General features: G+C 42.3%; 1 protein-coding gene across 1 annotated transcript; it reads right to left on the minus strand.

Moving 5' to 3' along the window:
* Positions 1 to 7,009: 7,009 nt before the first annotated feature.
* Positions 7,010 to 20,621, minus strand: GPR37 (G protein-coupled receptor 37). Its single transcript, XM_031046308.2, has 2 exons — positions 19,385 to 20,621; positions 7,010 to 8,317 (listed from the first exon to the last, which is right to left on the minus strand). The coding sequence occupies exons 1-2, from the start codon at positions 20,069 to 20,071 to the stop codon at positions 7,499 to 7,501; spliced, it is 1,506 nt and encodes a 501-aa protein (XP_030902168.2). The 5' UTR covers positions 20,072 to 20,621; the 3' UTR covers positions 7,010 to 7,498.
* Positions 20,622 to 22,188: the final 1,567 nt, after the last annotated feature.

The raw sequence follows: 22,188 nt of genomic DNA on the forward strand, positions 1-22,188 counted from the left end.
CTGACAGCTTATGGTTTACTGTCAGGCTGCTTTATTTTTTGGCTTTTATAGAGAGTTATTTTCAGTTAAGTCCCAAGCCACATATGCACATGGTAATGAACTGGAAGTGCTTATTGGCTTCTTTAGCTCACATTTTACTCACTGAACTGAAGCTCTAATTAAACAAGGGTCACTGTGAAGTGTATAGAGGACAGCACAAACAGTTAAAATTCTTCAAGTGACAAGAAAAATAGAGTTGGAATATAAAATGAAAGAAGATGACAAAGGGAAAGAAAACAACCAGAAAGGAAGAATAAGAAATTTTTAAAATTGTTAAGCAGTAATATTGTGATTGACAGTAAAACAAATATTACTCTATAATTGGGGAGTGATGCATTGAAAGCAGAAAGAGGCAGCTTTTGGGTGTGCTTTCACTTGGCTGACTACCTTCTGGCAGATTTAATGTAAACCCACAATTTTGCATTCCTTTATATGATTTGCAGTGTTCAAATCTCTATAACTGCTTCTGAGTGTAGTTGCTAGCCATGGACATGTTTGCAAATTCTGATTTATGGTGCAGTGCTACTCCAGGAGGAAGAAGGTATCCAAGGCTAAGTTCTCAAACCACAAAGAGTTAATAATTACTTTATTTCTTTCCTTCTATTCACCAAAAAAAAACATTAAAAATGTCAACCCCTGCAGGCGGTGGAACCTTCAGGATCTGAACACATACAGTGCTGCCTTGTGCAGGACAAGGACAGCCTGAAACTGGCACTGAGAAGGCACAAACTGCCCCTATTCATCTGAAATCAGGCTCTGCTAGAATAAATGCTAATGTTGTTAACCATTTCAACTCCAAGTGGAGACATTATCAGAAAAAGCAGGCTAACCTGCATGCTCTCCATGCTCTGTTTATCAGAATGGACTTAACCAATCAATGGGCCCATTTTGGGAAAAAGAGTCAAGAGTTTTTTTGCTGTTTCAGGCCTCTGTTACCAGGGTACTGGCTCCAAACCCGGCAGCAGGGTGGAGGTCTGTACTAACAATCAAGGGTTCGGTGTACTGCTTAATCTGCTTTAACCCTGGGAAGCTAAGAAACAGTTACAATTACAGAATTCTATCACAAAAGATAGAAATCAAGCTAATCCACACCTAAGCTTTTCTTACTTTTTTCCTCCTCTATGGTCAAAAGCCAAAGGGAACTCTTCCTCCATGTGAAACAAGGATGTCTGAAGGAGGAATTAATAGTTTAAGAGATTAGATACCCCTTAAAGCTTTTTTTTAAACAGTGCTATGCAGACCTCTCAAAACTAGCTCCAGCATTTGACAGACTTGTTACCAAATTGTCATCAACAACCAGGAGGCTGGATGCATTGCCTATGAGAGATCCCTGTGCTTTCAACTTGCAGATGCAACTTCAAACAGGGGCATCCATACACAGGTATATCTCATACTATAGACAGCTCAACAACTGATGTTAATCCCCATTTTAATCATATAAGCCTTAATCTAAACTCACAACTGTTATCTGTTAAATGAAGCCCTAAGTCAAGTTTACTCAGAGAGCACAAAGGCATCTAACAGTCTGCAAGAGGATCCTTTACAGGTGAAAATAGAGACTCAGTAGAGAATCGCCATATGAAATATAGATACCTGTGCCAGGATTATCTGATGTAGGAACCTCCTGTATTTTGGTAAGAGGTCAGTGTTGTTGTCCGCTGCCAAAGCTTCATGGTTTGCATGTAGTTAAGCCAGTTTTAAGTCAGAAATTCACGCTATAGTGGTGATACTCTGGGCACAGGTCTCATACAGATTGATGAGATTTCTTCTTAGTTCTGCCAGCTTAGAGAAAGAAAGACTGCAGCTTCCTTGCTTGTAAATACTTTCCACAGGGAGAAGGATTGTTCACCTTCAAGTTTTCCAGTGGATAGGTTGTGTAAAATGAATGAGACTTACTTACAAACTCAATTTAAAAGAATTGATCATCAGAAAAACAAAAGATGATTTTCCTTTGCTCAGGGGACAGTTAGTAAATGGAACAAGACATCGAAAGGGCTGATAAGAACAATCAGCAGAAATTGTTTAAAAATAGAGGAAGGAGAGAATTCAGAAGAAAAAATGTGAAGCATAACTGCTATCTACAGTTACAGATGGGATACTTTCTTAAGCTTTTGTATTCCCTGTACAACACTAAAAATGCTAAATAGATTTTTCTTCTAGCACACATATATTCAAAATCAAATTGGAAACACATCTTAGGGAAGAATTTAGTTCTTTGGTATAATAGCTAACAGGCTAAAATGTATTTCTACACTTAAAGAGTTGCATTGTGTTCAGAGAGGATTATCACACGCATATCCAGCTGCTATTAGGTCATTTTATTTGAGAGTGTATGTATTCTGGAGTCCCTTGTGACAGTTAAGAAATTCAAAACAAGCTATTGTTGAACTGCTGCATCTCCCACCTCTTTAAAAAGATTAAGCTGGCAAGACTATAATTATTTAAATGTATATATGTAGTTACCACTTTACATTACCATCTCAGCCTTCAAATCATATTCAAATCTAATCTCTTCAAGGTCAAGTTAGTCATGACCATGTCTCTAATGTGTTTTTGGCTTCTTTTCTCAAAGAACAGTGAACTGTATTCAGTGTGGATATAAATGAAGACACTTGATGCAAGTTACAAATGGAGTTTCTCTAACTAAACAAAAAAGTGAAAGTGTGTGTGGCTTTTTTTTTATATTGTTTCAGAAGAAAAACCCAACAACAAACCAACAACAAACACAACTTTGTAATCACATAGGAATAAAGGCTAAAAGAAAACCCCAAAACCAAAAAGCAAAATAAAAGCTTTCTCTTTAGCTGTAAGTTAATAATGCTCCTGCTAACACTTTTATTAAATGCCCTAAACTGACATTTCTGTAACTCTGACAGGCCGGATTACTAGTAGAAGAAAAATCACACAAACATTTTAGTCAGGATAGTAATATCTTCTGCTTCTCAGTAATATTGTCTACTTTTCAGTAATAAGAAGTTGTGATGCAAAACTAAAGCTACAGTGCACAAGGACAGAAATCTTTGGCATCACCCTTGAAAGCTTCAGGCATATGGATCCTGGTCCTCCAGGTAACACAACATAGGGACTGTGTCACCAGTATGAGACACAGCACTGGGTCTTAGTGTTGTCACAGACACATTGAAAATGCCGGGGGTCTTTGTTCCAACTTACACTGCCTGAAAACCAAAAACTGAACCTACCGAATGGTATTACAGGGAAAGCAAGTAGCCTGAATTTCAGGGGTTAAATGCAGTCCACAGTTAAATACAGCTGTCCTCCTAGTTGTTTAATGAACAGTGTTGCAGAGATGCCCGAGTGTCCTGGTGTCTCTTTGTCCTTTTTCATTGTTTCTTATTCACTACAAAACATATCCAGCTTTCGAAAATTTGACATTTGCTAAACATAGGTGTTAAATCAGTCCATCAAATACAAAACAGTAGTGAAAAAAAAAACCACAGTTCCTGAAGCATGAGACAGTGCATGTAGGATACTATTAGGTTTAGTGGTTCACATCATCGGCTCACACTGACTTTGGCTGAGCTTTTAAGGCAAAAACAATGGTTGGAAAGAAAAGGAAAAGACGCATTATCACAGAAAATGCCTGATACAACTCCTAATCACATTACTCAGTGTTATAAAGAAAATGGACCAACCTTGCCTGAAAAATAATAATTCTCAGAATGAAGACATATAAAGTCAGAACTGAGAGTTTCAATATTAACTCACATTTCATGGAATCTAGTTTGTCTCTAAATGCCATGAACACAACATGACGATCTCACCATGTAGCTTAACATATACGAGTTCTTATGAGGAGATGTAGGACAACATGCTTGAAAACCTCTACATTGTTTTTAGAAGCCATCTCCAGAGCTGCTGGAGCAGCAGCTGTGGAAGCTTACACATCTTGGTCCCAAAGACAGAACAGGAGCAGAGCAAGTCACTGAGGTCATTTAAGGGCAGGAGTTATTCAAGGTTGGATGCAGGAATCTTATCTTGGAAGGGTAAAATAAGAGATTTCTTCTAACTGAGCAATATTTTTCAGTAATTTACCATCTGGACTTTGGTCTCCACAAAGATTGTGACTAAGAAGCCTGATCTCATTGGAGAAACTAGAACTCATACTAGCGTTTTATGTGTTTTAATTTCTTAATGAGACCTGGGCTGGCATGATGAGTGTTAATGTATTAAAGGTTCACATACCTGAGAGGTATAAGTCTTTCCTGCCTCACAATTTTCAGTTCCACCACTCTTACGTTGATCACCATGGTCTACATGTTTCTCTATTTTACATAAAGGAATTAAATCTTTGCCATAAACATTTCCAAATCCTCATTCATCAGTCTATTAAATGCCATCTTCTTAAAAAAGCAATGTCTTACAGAACTAGATTCTAAACAGACAGAAATTGCTTTTAAGAATATTAAAGAAAATAAGAAAAGCAAACACCAGGAAAATTTTAAGAGTTCAGAGGATCAGTACCAAAAGTAGGAAAAGCAATGCAGTACTCTGTATTTAACTCTGTATTTGTCATGACACACCTGCATCAGAATGGCTGCAACAATGCAAACCTTCTAATGTGGGATAAGTTTAACCAATTTAGATAACAAATTAGAATAAAGGTTATCTCACATGTCCAATTGCTATGGAGGTCCAAGGCAGCGGGGAGAACTAGCTGTGAAAAATGCTCTTTCAGCAGCAGAAAAGGCAAAGTTACACTGGGTACAAAGAAGCTGCACTGAACACAAAGCTGGAGAAGGTTGCACCACACAAGCAGGAGGATGCATTTCCAAACACAGCATTATTGAACTTCAAAGTCTACCTTCTCCAATGACTTCTTTATTCTCTTTTTTGCTATTTTCTTTTTTTTTTTTTTTTACCTCCATACCTATATTGTGGAAATATTTCAATGGAGAAGCAAACTGCACTGCTCTGGGACACACAGCACTTAACCTGGGAAAGAGAAGCAGTCCTTAGCAGAGCTTACACATACCCAGTGTAGACTGGAAAGATGGAAGCACCTAACATCCCAGGCAGTGATCATTTAATGTTCCCATGTAATTTCTCTATTTCCTTTCTTTAGATGCATATATATAGATAAAAGTTTTAACATAAAGAATTGTTTCTTCCTATTCTGCTGTTCTTTTCCCAGCTCCTTGAGCCACTGCTCGTGCTGTGACTGAAAAAGCACCTGAGAGAAACAATTCAGCAAGGAACAAAAGGAGAGGTTTTATTCCCATCCTTTATAAATATTGGTACAGAAAAAACAAAAGTACAAATCAAAATGCAGAGATGGGAATAAATATTTGAGGAGACACAGGCACCACAGTGAGAAGTTTTTGATTTTGTCTTTTCTCTTTAACCCCTTTCATAGTTTATTAAATATAATCAAATATGAAGTCAATGAAGGGTTTATGAAGAAGGAACAGTTCCCCATCTTCAGAAGTAACTAACCATGTTACAAAAGGATTTTAAAAAACTCAGGTAATTTAACATGTGTTAAACAGAAACAACTATTTAAATTTAGGCCTGTGCTTAGAGCAGATTGCTTTGCTAGAGTCCAATCTCTGATTCAGAAGTCAGAAAAAAATCAAGTGCATATATGTTTGGATTCATATTCAGATTAGTTCATTTCAACTGCTTTTCAGTTGAAATTGCTATATGTTAAATTGGTGAAAAAGAAATACCGCTTGCCCAAGTAGATACAAAGATTAAACATATTAAGTCCAGAATCTAGAAATAATAATTGAAAAAGACTCCTTTCCAGAAGTTACAGCAAGTTCTTTCACATGTGTAGAGGCAGGTATCAGGATGCAAGACTACACCAGTTATGATCAGTGTTAATTTCAAAGTACAAACACATGTGATTTTACTTCTGCCCATACTATTGCAATTTTATTATTTATTTAATCATATTAAAATATAAGCTAATTATAACAAAAGCAGTTCCTTAGCATGTGTCCACACTTCAGCTTGGTGCCCGGTGTAAATATAAGCCAACTTGCCTGCCAAGGACAGCCTGTCTACTTCAGCCAAGAAGAGGAGCAAATAAGCTGTGCTGGTACAGATAGGCACTTTCCAGTCTCCAGCCCAGCTTGCCTATAACAACTTTAGACTTCACTGTATCACACTGTTGCTGGCAGCATTGACATACCCTCATTTTAATAACCCTGTGGACAGCAAGAAGCCATCCGCAAAACACACCGTAGCTCTCAAAACCAGCTTCAGAGCTGTGAGCTGCTCATGAATAGCAGCCTCTGTGAGAGCAGCGTGATTTATAATCGGTATACAGAGCCCCTGTGATTAATATTCATGCTACATCCCAGAATAAATAGGAGATGCCAGTCTGATCCAAAGCCTTCTGAAATTGATGGAAACCTTTCCATTGACTGCAGTGGCTCTGGGTCAAACCCCAAGCATCCAAGTTTGTTTATACCTTTTAAAAAAGAAGGAATTCACTCTCCACATGTTTCAGTCCCTCACATTTATTGTCAGCAAAGCTCTGGCAAAAGAATGCTGTTCTCTGCAACGGGACTCTTACTGAAGCCAGTAGGAGCTATAGATACAGAGACTGAGGACATAATCCCAATGTTAAACCAATAACGGATTGGAAAGAAATTTGATTTTGAAACCACACAAGACAAAACTGAAGTGAGAAAGTGATCCTTCTTTGTAAGAAGTGCAAAACAGCTCAGGTTTTGCACACCTGCAGGTGAAGAAGAAAATTTTCAATGAGGCACATTGAACCTTCATAATATACATTTAAAAAATGCACTATTGTAAATCTAATACCATTATAACCATCTCCCTTAAACACTGCAATTATAGCTTCTAAGGGTAAGTACATGAATAGTAAATTAAATATGGCCATTTAAATTACTGTATGCAAAGCAAAGGGTTTTTTTTTACTTTTAAAAAGAATTTAATAGTACTTATAGGCATCCTTATTAAATGCAGATTGGCAATGAAGTTAAAGAATAAAGCCTCATTTATTTTTATGCTACTTTATAAATTTTCTGAAGTCCAAGTCCTCTCACAATAGTGTACAGTGATTGGATTAAAACTACGTTCAAATAATTTCCACCACATCTTTTACATAAAACACCTTGCAAGCCCCACAATGTCTACATAACCGTTTTACAGTGATTATCAAAAAAATACTATGGAATTAAATAAAAGTGGATTGATATAGATTCTCCTTCCCAGACAACAAAATCCTAGCACCATACAAAATATCATGATTTAAAACTGAGTGCTTCCTCCCCTTCTCTCACTTTCTTTCATTTTAATAAGAAAACAAATTATTTTCCAAAGCACGACTGTTAATAAGCAGATTGGTTTCCAGAGCAGTTTTCAGCAATCATTTTGCTTCAAGAAGAAAAATATGAAGTAAAACAAAAAAAAAGGAACAAAAAGAAGAAAACAGAAAAAGATACAGCAGATAAAGTTCTAGGGTCAATTAACAATGAGTCCCCACAGAGGCAAAAGTGGACATTTCGCGACGGATGGTACTGAAAGGGGAGAGCTCCAGTTCTGTGGTGTACTCATTGTCATTGTCATCACTTGTCACTGTTGAAGACTTCTGGATGCATTCATCACAGCAGCAACAGCAACACTCCATAAAGGCCCTGCTGAAAGGTTTACAGAGGCAGAAAAGGAGAACTGGGGTAACACAAGACTTAAAGAACAAAAGGAACTGACTAATGAGATGGAGGAGGTCCATAGTCTGCCGAGAGACCCCTGTGGACATGTAGGCAGTCACAATGTTGCAAATGTTTTCAGGAATGATGCAAAACCCATATAAAATGGTCAAAGCCACCACTGTGCAGTTCATCTGACTTTCCAGCTGAATTTGTCGCTTGTTCCCCCTTGTGCTAGCCTTTTCCGCCCTCCTGATTTTCCTCGCAGTTACCAGGGAGCAGGTAATAGTGAAAAGGGTAGGCAAACAAAAATAGCAGCCAAAGTACCACCAGAGTCTTGCCCCATCATAAGTGAGAGCGAGCACATAGATGGTGTCTGGTAGCGCAGTGGATATCTTGACCACACAGCGCTCCCCAGGCGGGCTGCCGCTGTACTCAGGGTCCTCCTTGGCCAGCTGGCGCAGCACCACCTCCGGCAGCGCCAGCAGCAGCGCACCCACCCAGATGACCGCCAGCTTGGCCGTTGTGGATGTGCAGTTTTCAATCATCTCGTAATACATCTGCACGTTGGTGGCGGCACGGAATCGGTCGATGCAGAGGGCACACAGCGTGAAGGTGGTGACTCCCAGAGAGGCTACCTGGGAAGGAGAAAAGGGGTTGCAAGTCAATACAGATTTTGTCATAGAATGGCTTGGGTTGGAAGGGACCTTAAAAATTACCTAATTCTAACCCCCCCACCATGGGCAGAGACACCTTCCACTAGACCAGATTGCTCAAAGCTGTGTGCAGCCTGGTCTTGTCTGGGAAAAATAAAATAATAAAAAAAGGAAAAAAGTGGGGGAAAAAAAGACAACTATAAGGATACAGTCCAATATTCAGTTGAGTGGAAAAACTTCCTTCATCTCCTTCAAAAGCCCCCTGGTCCCCTGTTGATGGTAGTCATCTTAGAGATTCAAGATGAAGGCCTGGCCTCACTCAGGCTGAAGAGGGATTTAATGTATTGTACATTGGATGAAGGCTTTTACCATTGAGCTGTTCTCTGGAAGAGGGGACTATGCTCTTTCATAGTTCAAGAGAGCTCAATTTGTACTCTGAAACATTAGTCAAGTTTAGCCCCTTGACTGAAAGAGGCAAAAGAAGACCTAGTTTAGGGGCATTAGTGTAGTACACAATTAAGCACCGTGGTGCCAAGCACCATCAAAAGAAGCACCATGGATTGAATTTATATTCCAGGGTTTGCTGAACTATCCAGCATGAACCCCAAAAGAATACACTCTTCTGGTTTTCTGCCTGCACATATTTATTTCAGCTTGGTGACACTGTCTCTGGGAGGCCCATGCAGGAATCTGTGCAATACTGAGTGAAAAAAAACCTGAGGAACTGACCAATACAGAAAACTAAACCCCTTCTTCCCCCCATTTTTCTAAGGGGTGTTTTTCAGAATGATCAGCTCCACCACAGGGGTTGGAATATAAGTCAAAAGGGGAGAGATGGGAGAGTTTTTCTTCAGCAAAAGTATGGACTTAGGTCCCCGTCACATGCTCATCAAGCATGCAGGGGATCATAACACCGAAATCTGCCATATCTACAAAATTTAGAAACTGTGGTTTAGGCATCATCTGAATGGAGTAGGATTCAACAGCTGGTTTTGTGGACCTAGGCTTTTAAGTGAAATTCTGATGGGATGTAGGTACATAAAGTCATCCCATACTGTGAGTTCAGAGAGACTGTATCCAACATCTTCAGACTTCCAGAGGCTGTGGAAAACCAACCTTCACTATAATACTTAGGGTTTGAAATTTATCTTCAACATTTCCTTTAGAAAAAAATCACAGGAAAATCTAGGTTTAATTTCATAGAAAACATCCTGTGGGACAACATGCTGCAAGCCAGGAGAAATGGCAGAAGTTTTGTTGTTTAAATGATAATGTTGTTTAAATGGATTGGACAGAGCTCTCAATTATATATGGTTCAGGAGCAAGTATACAGCAATGCATATGTTCTCTAGCTTTAATAATAATCATTTTATGCATGAATAGAAATGTGCTGTCATGAAACATAATTTCCTATCATTTGTCCTGTTTATAATTGAATTTCCTGAAAAGAAATTTGCAAGAAGACTATCTGCATTTTTGGCCTAATCTTATTTCCAATAAATTGAGCTTCAGTTCAAATTCAAAGCAGAACTCCCATTAACTTCAATTCAAGAAAGATTTGGTGCTTTGTTGCATTCTAATTCATTTATTTTCTTGGGTTTGCATGGTTGTGCTGAAAATGTGTTGATGCAAAAGAAAATAAATAATACTACTAATAAATGTAAAGAATGCTTACTTTTGTCATGAATAAAACATATCTGTGCAATTAACTGGGAAATCTAGGGTAATAATAGGCAACTCGCTGTAATTTGGCTTACCCAAATTTGATGTGCAATGATGTATTAAAAAATTGTATAGGTAAATTTAAAAAAAACAAAATACTTTCCTATCTCCACCATAATTTGAAGCATTCCTGTTCACACATCTCATGTAAAAAGTTCTGCAATTATGCACAATTATATAAATGTATCATTAATTTCAGCCTTCAATATTTAATGGCCTTATTAGACTACTAAAATTGAATACCACTGAAAAATATTAGGCTCTTGGGATTAGAACTGTCAGACATTGGCTTAGCTTAAGAATTCTTTGAAGCAGCTTCCTAAAAGATGGAATGAGTAAGACACTATCTTGAACTAATTAACTTGCAGGAATATTTAATGATGACAAAGCAGTACAGTAAACATTTTTAATAGACAAACCTATTCATTTAGGAGCTTACACTGTCTGACAAGATTCAAAGAAAGCTTGGTAAATACAGCAAAAAAAAAAAAATTAAAGAAAAATTACAGTTACAGGGAACTCTTAATGAAGTGATAAACTTAGCTAATGAACATCACTGCTGAGTCAGAGTTTTAAATTAAAGACTATTGACTTCACTGCAAAACGCTGACATGTGTGTGCAGTCTGCAAACTCCTTAGAGTGACAGCAAAACCTTTAGCCAGAACATCCAACATGAATAACAAAAGGGTCAGCTCTCTACAACTGTGGGAGACAGGGAAGAAACCAAGACTCAGGAATTAACACGGACTGAAATAAAAGCCAGCAGAACAGATGAAAATTTGAGGTTTTTCTCTCTCAGCTCTCATGTGTCTCTCCCCCACCCCCAACGCACATGCTTTTGTTGCTTTAGCATTTCATTGCAAACAGGCTGCTACACGGTAGCTAAGACATTAAAACTCTGCAGCTGTTAAGGCTGGACTAATGAAAGAAGACACGTCTACTATGAACAAACATAACCTACGGGGCTTCTGTCACATTAATTGACCAACAACATGGAGGTTTAAGACAGTGAAATAGAGCAAGAAGAAATAACTAAGAACAGTGGAAATGGGCTTTGAAAACTCTCCTGTGGATTTACTGATGAAACAAGCTAAACAAAGCTAGTGTTCCTCTGGAACAGGCAAAGATTTCCTGTTTTCTGTAGATTAAGGGAGTTAGTGATGCTATGGAAAAGCTTGCAAAAAACAAACAAATACTCCCACGCAGATGAAGAGCAATTCACTCCAGCTGACTTGCTTAAAGGCAGTATATTTAAGGATATATACTGCATTAAAGGCAGCATATTTAAGAGTCTGATTACTTACTCCACTCTGTAGACTATGAGTAATAGTCAGCAAAATCAACGGGTGCTGCTCACAGCCTATGTGGGCGAGAACTGGGACATGCAGAATGCATGTTCGAACAATTTCAGTTTAGGGGTGTTCCTTCATACCAGTCATACTAATAATTAGGCTTAAGCTAAAAACATGGAAGAAGCCAGAAAAGTTTCCTTTTTAATCTGTTACACTGCCCTGAAATAACCACAAGATGAAGGTAATTCATTTGATGAGGAGAAGGTAAAGAACAAATTAACAAATCCTGAAGTGGTGTGAAGCTGAGTGGAGTCTAATGGTGCTCTTCTTGTTGTAACAGATGAATTTCTGATATGCTGATATGCTGTTGCAGTCTGAATTCCAACAACCTGGCAGGAAATGAGGCAAGGCAAGGGCGAGTTAGGCTCAGCAGTTCTTGGTCATCACTTAGTTGTCTGATTAATTTCCATATGGTCCCTATGAAGATTCTACTTCAGACTCTATAGACATTCAAGATGACATCAGTTTACATCTTTCCCTTACTAGATGATATCAGGAAAGTCCCCAAGTTTCTAACTGAATGATCTCCAATCTGCTCTGAGGAGGTGGTGGAGTAACCCTTGCTCTGAGGAGATGCCCACACTATCTGGGCAGAGAAGGGCTATTGAAAGGATTACCAGCTATAGCACATACACACAAAAGATGACATTATTGTTACAAGAGACTACCTTGATACTGCTGCTCCTTTAAAAGTGTTGACGAGGATATTAGTGGGCACCGTCATGCTCCTTCTAGACACTGCATGAGCCTTTGGTCATTAGCTTAGCAGCTGTTAGTCAACTGTGTCAAAACTCATTTGGGGAACTGAGGCCAGAAAGAACAGTAAAATCATGAATTGCTCATCTTAATTGCATCAGTTCCCTCTGTCCATCCAACATACCCAATTCCCCTTTCACAAACACTAACAATTACTGAAATGTTCCCAGGCTTTCCCTGACCTGTCCTACTTCTTCTCCTGGCTGTGGTCCCACAGCTCCTGGCCCTGGCCTCCAGGAGCAGAGCCTCTGACTGACGAGGGAAGCTGTGCAGATGCAGGATGGTGAGCAACACCAGTGGAAATGAGACTCTGAATTTTGTCTGATATCTGCTTGACAAGAAAAAGGTAATGAAAACAAAACCACAAACAAGATCAGAAAAGATGACTTGGATGAAAAGTTTGAGGAGGACCAGATTCTGTGAGTGAATAAAAAGAGATGTTGAGTCACTCAACTCAGTAAGGTGAAGACCAAGACGTGATATTACTACTACCTACAAGTAAGTCTATCTTGAAATATAAAATTGCTTAAGCCAAAGGACAGTGAATATAACAGAATGGGAATCAACCAGCCATGAACAACTCAAACCTGGAAATGAGATGGACCATTAATCATCTCAGGCACCACGCTCTTGAGCACACCTTCTGATGGAGAAGCGAGGGGAAACAATGTAGACTGAGTTTATATGGAACAAGACAAAATAAGTTATAAGAAATGGCTGCTTCTACCAGCTGAAGCTGGATTTTCTAAAACAGAATATTTTTTATGTTGCTTACTCAGTTTCTCAAACTACAAAGCACTCTGCCTTCCTTTGTTACAAGCAGGATGGGTATTCACAAAATTTTCCCATTGTAATAGGAAAGCTGAACTACAGAAAAATTTGATGACCACTAGCTCTAACTCCCAGTGACACCCTGTAGACTCTTTATATCCATTACTATTGTATAAATGACTATTTTTTTCCTCTTAAGCCATTACAGTCTATCATCTTTTTACAGCTGGTCTATACCCACATTCACAGATTCAGTCTGTTAATGCAACGTACCATGGTGGCTCTTGCAGACTTGTTAGTTTTGCCGAAGACAAAGTTAGTACAGCCTGCAGTTTTTGTGTTGCCCTACACTTGCAGTACAGCATCCAGTAGTAAGATTGAACTACCACAAAACATGAGGTCAACCCACTGCAAAGAAAAATATTCAATTGTTTATCTAGATTTCTGTTTTCTGTTCTTTCCGTTAAGAGCCTCCAAACCCAAGAAAATTGGTCATTACTATAAAAGAACAAAAATAAATAAATATCTCTACTTTTCTTACACAAAGTGCTATTAAACATTAATGGGATTATGCTTCAAAATAGGTAAGGTTCACTCAGTCAAAAAACACTACTTAAAACAACCCAGTTGTGGCAGAAGTAATTCCGTAGCTAAGGAGTACGGGAGCCAGGGTATGTCTCTGACATAAGCAAGTAGCTTAAGCATCCTGGATGAAAATCTACATCACCTTAATTATCTAGAAGACAAGATGGTAGTTCTTGAAATTACTATCACAGAGATTGCCTACACCTGTGGAAGAATGGGTACAATGTGGCTGTTTCCATACATACATACATTCCATAGTACTATCAACACTCAGATCAGTGTTTCTTACTCTCATGTATATCTCAAGAGTGATAGTGTTCAGAATCAGAATCTACTTCCAAGACCTGCCTTTGAATTTTGTTGGAAGCAAAAGCCAGCCAGATCGTCAGGACACTAGAAATACCCATTACTACACTGTATTCTTATCCAGAGGGTTGGAAAACTCACAAAACACAAGAGGATTTAATTTTGGCTCATTTTTCTGTTTACAATCTAGCATGTTACCATGTAAGTAAATTTCATTTACTTTTTTTTTAATAAATAAATGAGTCCCATTTTCCACTGAGTATCAAATTCTCATCAAGCTACACAAGGGACTCCTGCACTAATTATTAACAATATGGAACTACTGCTAAAAATCAGCCTCTTTCTCTTTTGCAAGAAAAATCCTGTCATATGGAGAAAAAACATCCCAGTGCTCAGAGCAGAGTCAATGGTGCTGGGATAGCAGATGTTGCTTTTCCTCCCCACACATATATAACTTAAATATTACTGACCCAATTTTAAACCTAGTCTGACACAAATTCAGTTCCATGCTGAAATGCCACATGCAAAGTTTAAGCCAAAAGCAAATTTTTATGGACACCTTTTAAGTCCCTAAGAACTGAGTTTGCAGAGGAAAAGATTGATAGAAGCACCAGCATGGCAGCAACTGTCAGCATGCCATTAATACCTAAGGGACAGAGGTATATTAACATTCCTGTTTTAAACAATTATTTACTCCCCAATAAGTGCTGAAGATATTCGATATTCTGCTCAGTAATAGACACATGCAGCCATTGCCCTACAAAACTCCCAATATGAAGCTTTGAAGCTGCATACCCCTCTAAGGATCTCATCTACAACCCAGAGGATTTACTGGAGGTTCAGGAGCCTAGCTCTGACTGGAGTCAAAGAAGAGACATAAAGAGGATGCTGCACAACAAAAGACAGAAAAGACAGATAATACGCAGCTTTTAGAAGCTCCCATAAAAAAATGTATTTGCTTCCCTAAAGTGAAACTTAAAATAAGGATCTCCTCTGGCAGCCTTGAACATGCAGAGAATGGCTTCTCACTTGCCTCTACCAAGGAAAAAAGGAAAAAGCCTCCCCTCAAATTGTCGTAGAGGTTCATTCAGCTCCAGGGAAAGAGAGTAATTCGTATTCCAGGCCAAATCAATCTTTATGCTTTCCACTAAGAATACTAATTGTGATGGCTTTCCTGAGCTGGAAGTTACCTACCAGAAAAAGGAGTGATGGCACAGACTGATTGCCAAAAGCACATGCAGAGACTGGGCATCATATTTCAGAGGCTTTCAAGAGTCAACTTCAGAGTCAAGCCAGTCCTTATCATATGCATGATAAGGTCCAGATGAAGACACCACAAACTTTGTCTTTCTTTTCCTTGTAAGGAGTATGAAAAAGGCAGATGTGCTCATATTTATTAGCACCAGTTCAGGGCTGAGTACCATCACTGGTCTCGAGAAATTGTTTTTCTGTGCTGGACTATACAGGATGATAAATCAGCCTCTGCAAACCCTCATTCTAAACCACTCTCCAGTTCTAAATTCTTACTTCACTACAAGTAGGTTGCCCCAGTCTGCCAGCATAGAAAGTGATGCCTACTTTCATTGATCCCTCTCAAACTCATCAAGCTTCTAGTGTTGTAACCTCTAAAAGCAGAATGTACACAACTCAAGCAAGCTTCCTTTTAAAGCCCAAAAGACTATTTCTAGTCCTAGTTGACACAATCCATTTGTCATCTTGAGCATGCTTCTCTGGATCTTGAATAACCTACTTAACCCCTTCACTACTGGCTTCCAGCATTGAAATAGAAAATAAAAATGCTACTTCACAGGACTGCTGTATTTAACAACTGCAAAAAAACTACAGATTTTGTCTACATGCATACTTCTTTCTATTAAGGTGTAGCATAAATCTCTAAGTAGGGGAACTGGAACTATATTGTTCTGTACTCTTTTTGATTTTTTATTCCCCTTTATCTGCCCCCCAGTCCTCTATTGGAAAGAGTGGATGTGCTTGAACAAAAACATAAGGGCTCCACATTGGCAAGGCTTGTGGAACAGGAATTAGGTAAAGCCATTGCCTTCGTATTGTCATTTACCCTGTATCTCCTGAGTCTGAGCAACACTGAGCAAAGTGTATGGAAGACATCAACAGAGTGTTCAAGTAAACACTTCAGCCACACATGTCTAAAACTAGGTGGTTGAACCACCTGCAGAAAAGTGGCAAAAGGTTTATTGAGCAGAGAATTGAAACTGCAAAGAAGAAGCACATCTCCAACCAACCTTATGGGCTGGGTAGCTGCCCCAGTTGTTCTAATTCCCTTCTCATTCCCTCTCAGTGCATTTGAAACTGCCCCTCCAAGACAGTGTCAACATCAGGGTCAAGTGAAGTTCCTGGTGGAGATAACTTCATCTACTTCTACTAACCATGTGTTTTGATGGTTTCATTCTCTACCAGTTTACTCTTATCATCTAAAGACCTCATGAGAAGCACAGAAGAATTACTCAGTTTCTTCCTCAGTCATGTGCACAGCACTCCTTATGCAAGCACAGGCGCGGCATAGATTTAAAATGTAGTTTGAAGTAACCAAACTGTGATATAATACATGGCTGAAATGACTGCTTAATGTGCTTGGTCACAGCAGATCTTTACCAGGTATGAGAAAACTGCCCTTTGAATTAAGTACCAGGGAGACCTTCTACTGCTAGAAGCTCAACATTTACCTATAGGAATGTGCTTGAAGATATCATAAAACATTTTTCCCAGACCATATACATATGTGTTATCACTGGCAACAGATGCTTTGTTGAAATTCTGCACATTACCCATCAAACAGCACAAATAGAAAAACAATTGGCCACATGAGGCTAAACCAAGAAAACTCATGGTTTCTCACTGTGATAATTTGAAACCTTTAAACACAGTGCAAAACATGCTTGAATAATGTTAAAATGCTGTGATCAGGATATTGCTTGCTCTGGATAATCAGACATCCTCTGTTCCCTAGTTTTGAAAGTACAAACTGCAATGACAAGAGTGCTCAGGCCAGTAATGGTCTCTGATGTTTAAAAGGGAGAGGTTTCTGGATCTACAACTCTGGGTTTGACACAGCTCTTTAGACATGATGTAGGGAGAGGAAAAGTGGCATGCAGAAAAAGAGATGCAAAGCATGGAACAAAGAGACATTTAACAAAACACTGGGCTAACTTACAGAAAACACAGATAACAGCTTAAAATGTGTCCATATTCTGTATTCCACAAAAGGCTAGAAACCTCTCCCAAAGAGGTTAAGCTGTCTACAGCTTAACTCTCAAGGCACAAAGAGGACTTCATCCTCCTCCCACGGTGTGAGAAGGGGCTGATCCTGCCTAGGTGAGTTACAACAAGGGAGAAGACAGAGTTATTCAGCTGCCAGGTGAGCGTGCTTCTGGGAACAATCCCTGACAGAGCATGGAGCAGTAGCTGCTTGCAGGGCAGATTTCATGACGTGCTCTGCAGCTGCATCGCTGCTGGTGGTGTCACTGTCACTGTGTGTGCCTGTGAGGTTAGAATATCAGTAGGAAAGTGATGAACCTTTGCTCTACCAGCTTTCACCGTCTCAGCAGGGTCAAATCCTAATTTGCAGGACCCTGCCCTTCTTGCCAAGCTTGAGGCAAGCTGTGGAGGGTCGCAAACTATCAGTGGTACTCAGTATCTGCCACTCATAGCTACAACTTAGAAGGGAAATCCAGCCTTTTACCTACTGCTCCCGGAGTGATGAATATACTTTACATACTTGAGTATTATATGTAATGACTACTGAATGAAAAATATACAACTCTGGGAGCAATAGAAAACCCCCAAGGCTGCAATTTTTTAGATCTGTACCTTACATATAAATTAATTTCATTTCTTCAGGAACAAGCAGAATTTTTCATTTTTACACCCAAGACCCTAAGACCATGCAACTGGTCCATCATGACTGAATCGGTGCCAGTTCTTGAATAATGCTTCAACTCCAAATATCTACAGAACTTTAAAGTGAAAAAATAAGGTGTCATTTATGTATAAAGGGAGGGTAGCAACAGCTGAATGTTTTTCAGATTACAGCTTTGGAAACTCGATTTCACCTAAGCCATTTTCAGTTTGACAAATTCTTTAGTGCACAGCATAAGCAACTAATTCTGAAGAACAGCGTGGTCATGCACATAATATCAATTACTGATCTTTAATTAGAATCAGCATCCAAAGAATTATTTTAATTCTGTATGTGAATACACCAAAAACAGGCTGGGAAGGGTGAAGTGTCACCCTAGAGAAGTCCTGAGAGCACTTTCTCTACATTACCTACTCTAATTGAAATGGTTACACAGTAACTGAAACAATATTACTTATTTTATTGGTTAAAACAGTAGCAAGAACTAAATTCAGAAAACTTAAAAGCTCCTAGTACTACCTGTTTCTCAACGAATACATACTTACTACATGTCTTCTTAAATGCAAATAGATTAAGTGGGCTCTGAGTTTTTCAAATGCTATATTACTGGCCTTGCATACATCTAAGTGTAGCACAGCTCCACCCTTTGTTCGATACCACCAGTAATAAAGCGCATCACATATGGAAGAAGTAATGACAACTTAGTGGCTACACACATCACACATCTTTCTAAACTAAAAAATATCGGTTGACAGCTAATTACATATTACTGTGTACCAACGTGCTGTCGAAACTGGTATTCTGTATTAATAATAAACAGGTGTTTGTTTTGGGGGGTGGATTTTGTTTGGTTTTTCCCCTTATGTCTCATTCTTGGAACAGGAGAATCAACAGTTATTTCCTCAGCTTTCAGTTACTAAATAATGTTGAACATAAGGTTTTGGGAATACAGCAGAGCCAGCCAGAATTATGGGCTAGCACTCTGCAAATAAATAAGGTGGACAACCTGAATGCTGCCGGCAGGACTCTGGCCAGCTGGCTAAGAGCTTTCTCTGACAGAGCTTCTGAACAACTGCCAAGAAGCTGCCCTTTAAGTCGTGCTAAGGTCTTTTTTATTATTTTAAAGCATCTAAATAAATAAGTGTAAGATTTGAACGCTAAAGTGCAACTTAGGAGCATATACATCCCACTGCTCGTCTTGTCTACAACTACCTTACAAGCCGTCCCCAGTCACGCCCTCCATCCGCTTTCCCGACTCACTTCACCTTAGGGAAACAGAAGAAAAAAACTGAAAAAAAAAAAAAAACTTGAACGCTCATTCTGAGAGGATTTTCGCCTTTCAGGATCACAAGGAGCAAGGAAACTTTGGCAGAACTCGCGGGAGTGGAAGGCAGAGCCAGCCGCTCTCAGCCTGAGGCTGTAGAAATCCCCTGATGCTACGGACCTGTCGCGGCCACGGCCGCCCCTGGCCCAACCGGGGCCTCGGGGATGCCCGAGAAGCCCAGACCAAACTCGCGTTGGACGCTCTCGGGCTGGCAGCGATAAGGGCGGGCACCCACAGGCAGCGAAGGCCGGCGGAGAAGCGCCTGGGAGCAGTACCCGTGGAGGGAAAGGTGCTCGGAGCCGCATCCCCTAGAGCCATGCCCACACACCACCATTACCTCGATGTACGGGACGATTTTGCAGGAGAAGTCTTCGAGGAGCCACTTCTTGGTGAGCTCCTGGAAGATGACCAGCGGCAGGCAGAAGAAGACGATGAGGAAGTCCCAGAAAGCCAGGTTGGCCAGCAGGGAGTTGGAGATGCTCCGCATGTAGTAGTTGTGGCAGACGATGCACATCACTGCCATGTTGCCCATGATGCCGATGCCGAAGATCACTACGGAGAGGCACATGACAGCGTAGGCGCCGTACGACTCCTCGGTTAGCGGGTAGAAGGGGTTGCGGAGACGGGCGCGGCGCCCTGTGGCGTTGCCGCGGCCCCCGGCGCTTCCCTCGCCTCCCGCCGAGGCGTTCAGGGGCAGCCAGCGGGGTCTCCCAGCCGCGCCCCTCCTCGCCGCCGCGCCGGCTCCTCGCTCGCTGCTCCGCGCCCACCGCCGTCCGGCCCCCTCGGCCCCGAGGGGCGCGCCGATGCCGGCCGCCCCCGCTGCTCCGCCGGCCACGGGGAGAGCCGCGCCGGGGACAGTCGCTGCCGCCCGCCGGCCCGCAGCGAGGGACGTCGGGGCTAGCGGCGAGTGGGCGCGCTGCGGAGACGCGGGCAGCCCGACGGCCGCAGCGGGGGCCAGGGCGCAGGCAGCCCAAGCACCCAGCACCTGGCAGAGCAGGGCGAAGGGAGCGCGGAGGGGCTGCATAGCCGCGAGGCGGGGGGTTCGCACGCTTCCCTTCAGAGTCGGCGGCCGCCCGCCTCGGCGGGGCTGGGAGCGGGAGGCATGCCCGCCCGGGTCCCGGGGACAGCCCGCTTCCCCGGAGCCGGGGCAACCGCGACGCCGCTGCCGCCGGTGTCCGCCGCTGCAAGGAGCAGGCGCTGGGGCTGCTGTGACCGGAGCAGCTGGGAATCTCTTCTTGCCGCCTCCCGGGGCAGACCAGGAAAGTTGTGTCGCTGCCTCCGATGCGCCGAGTTAATGTAGCAAGTGCAGCGCCGGTGGGAACCCCCTCCGGCGCTCCGCCCTTTCCCAGGACCGCTGCCTCCTCGCCAGCAGCCGCACCGGCCTCGTGCTGCCTCTTTACATCCTCCCTCCTCTGCGGACAGTTGGTGGCTCTATTGGTGAGGAAAGGTCCCTTGTGCAGAGCACCTCCCCTCCTCGGGTGATCGCAAACACTAGTTCCTCCTCTCCTGCAACCTCAGCCAACACGGGTTGCTGCGCGCAGCTTAAGGTGTTTAGGAGCTTTGCGAAACTCTTGCCGGGGTTCTCACCGCGCCGCCAGAGCGCCCGCACCGCGCCGGAGACCGGTGACAACGGCCGGACCGGGCCGGCAAAGTTGCTGTTGGGCGCCGGGCGGCCGCAGCCGCGGGACAGACCCCTCGGGGCTGCTCCTGCCTCCCGAGCCGTGCGGGCTCCAGCAGGCGGGGGCCCAGGGGCTGGTGCCGGGCACACTCCGCGCCTGCTCCCGCTCTCCGCGGCTCGGGTCCCGCTCAGCCCTGCGCGGTGCGGCTCAGCCTGGCCCCACCGCGGCTGCCGGGGGCGCGCCAGGAGGCGGGCGAGAAGCGGTGCCGCACGTAGTGCGCAGGCGCCGCCCGGCGGCGCGGCGCGGCCGGTCGGTCTGGTGTTGGGGCTGAGGCGCTTCCCGCACGGCGATGCGGGAATGGGCTCATCCGGCACTCACGGCCCCCTCCAGCAGCCTGCCGGTGAGGGATGCGCCGGCAGAACCCGGTGCTCTGCTGCCGGCACCCTCTCACAGCGGGGCCCGCCGCCCCCGGGCGTCTCTGCACCTGCGGGCGCTCCGCACGCTGCTCTCCGGCGCCTCGGTCTTGGGGTCTGGTCCCCGGCACGGGATAACCTCGCACCCCAGCAGGGACCGCTGGCGGTGGGAGCAGGGGGTGGGACGCGACGGGAGCAGCTCGGGTGGAAGAGCAGCCTCTGAGCGCACCTCGCTGCGGGACCGAGAGCGTGGTCGGGGGAAACGGGCGCTCCCTTGTGAGAGCGCAGCGTGCAGCGGAGTGGTGCCCTTGAGGAGATGGGGGTCAGAACATCAGCCCTGCTCTTGAACAGCTTGAGAAGCACCTCCGCGAATTTCCGAGTGGAAAACATTCCTAGACCTGGAGGGACAGGTCTGCGTTTCTTTGCTGGTTTGAACGTTTGTGTATGGTCTAGTTTCGTGCCTTTGTAGTCGGATAAACTTTCTCCTTGTTTCTCTAATTTTATTTAATTCAGGTGATTTCTCAGCTTGCCAAACTTGGATACAACAAATATTTCACTCTGTGTAGCCTTAAAGAGTCTCTATCACCCTTGTTTCCATTTCTGAGAGTTTTAGTGTAACTTATTCCCAACAGGTTTAAAAGTTCTAAACTTTTCTCATAAAGCAGTTGGAGAAGCATTCTTCCTCCCCCTCAAACTCAACCCGTTTGATGTAGAGATCAGAAATTTAGTCAAAGCTGCCAAAAGTTCTAGGGACTGAAGTCAGGACTATGGATCTAATAGTCCTGTAAATTCTTTTCTTGTAGGCCAGTTTTTAAAGTCGTAAGTTCCCAAGTATGAGGGATGTATTTGTAAGCTGAGTCACCATCTTTTTTTGGTGTTAATGACAGCAAAGATAACCACATAAATTTACAGTGATAAAAAAATACAAATGCACATCACACACATAAAACCAATCTATCAGCTGCAAATACAGAGATTAGTACCACTTTTTCTCAATGGGGTTGAACAAATCTGTAGTGTAGAAAGGATCCTTTCATACTATTTATGTGTAAAAACATAGTTGTACAGATTCAGCCACCTGGTGGAAAGGTATGGTCTGCCTCAAGTTA

This window comes from Melopsittacus undulatus, chromosome 5 (assembly GCF_012275295.1).
Source record: "Melopsittacus undulatus isolate bMelUnd1 chromosome 5, bMelUnd1.mat.Z, whole genome shotgun sequence".
NCBI classification, from domain to species: Eukaryota; Metazoa; Chordata; class Aves; order Psittaciformes; family Psittaculidae; genus Melopsittacus; species Melopsittacus undulatus.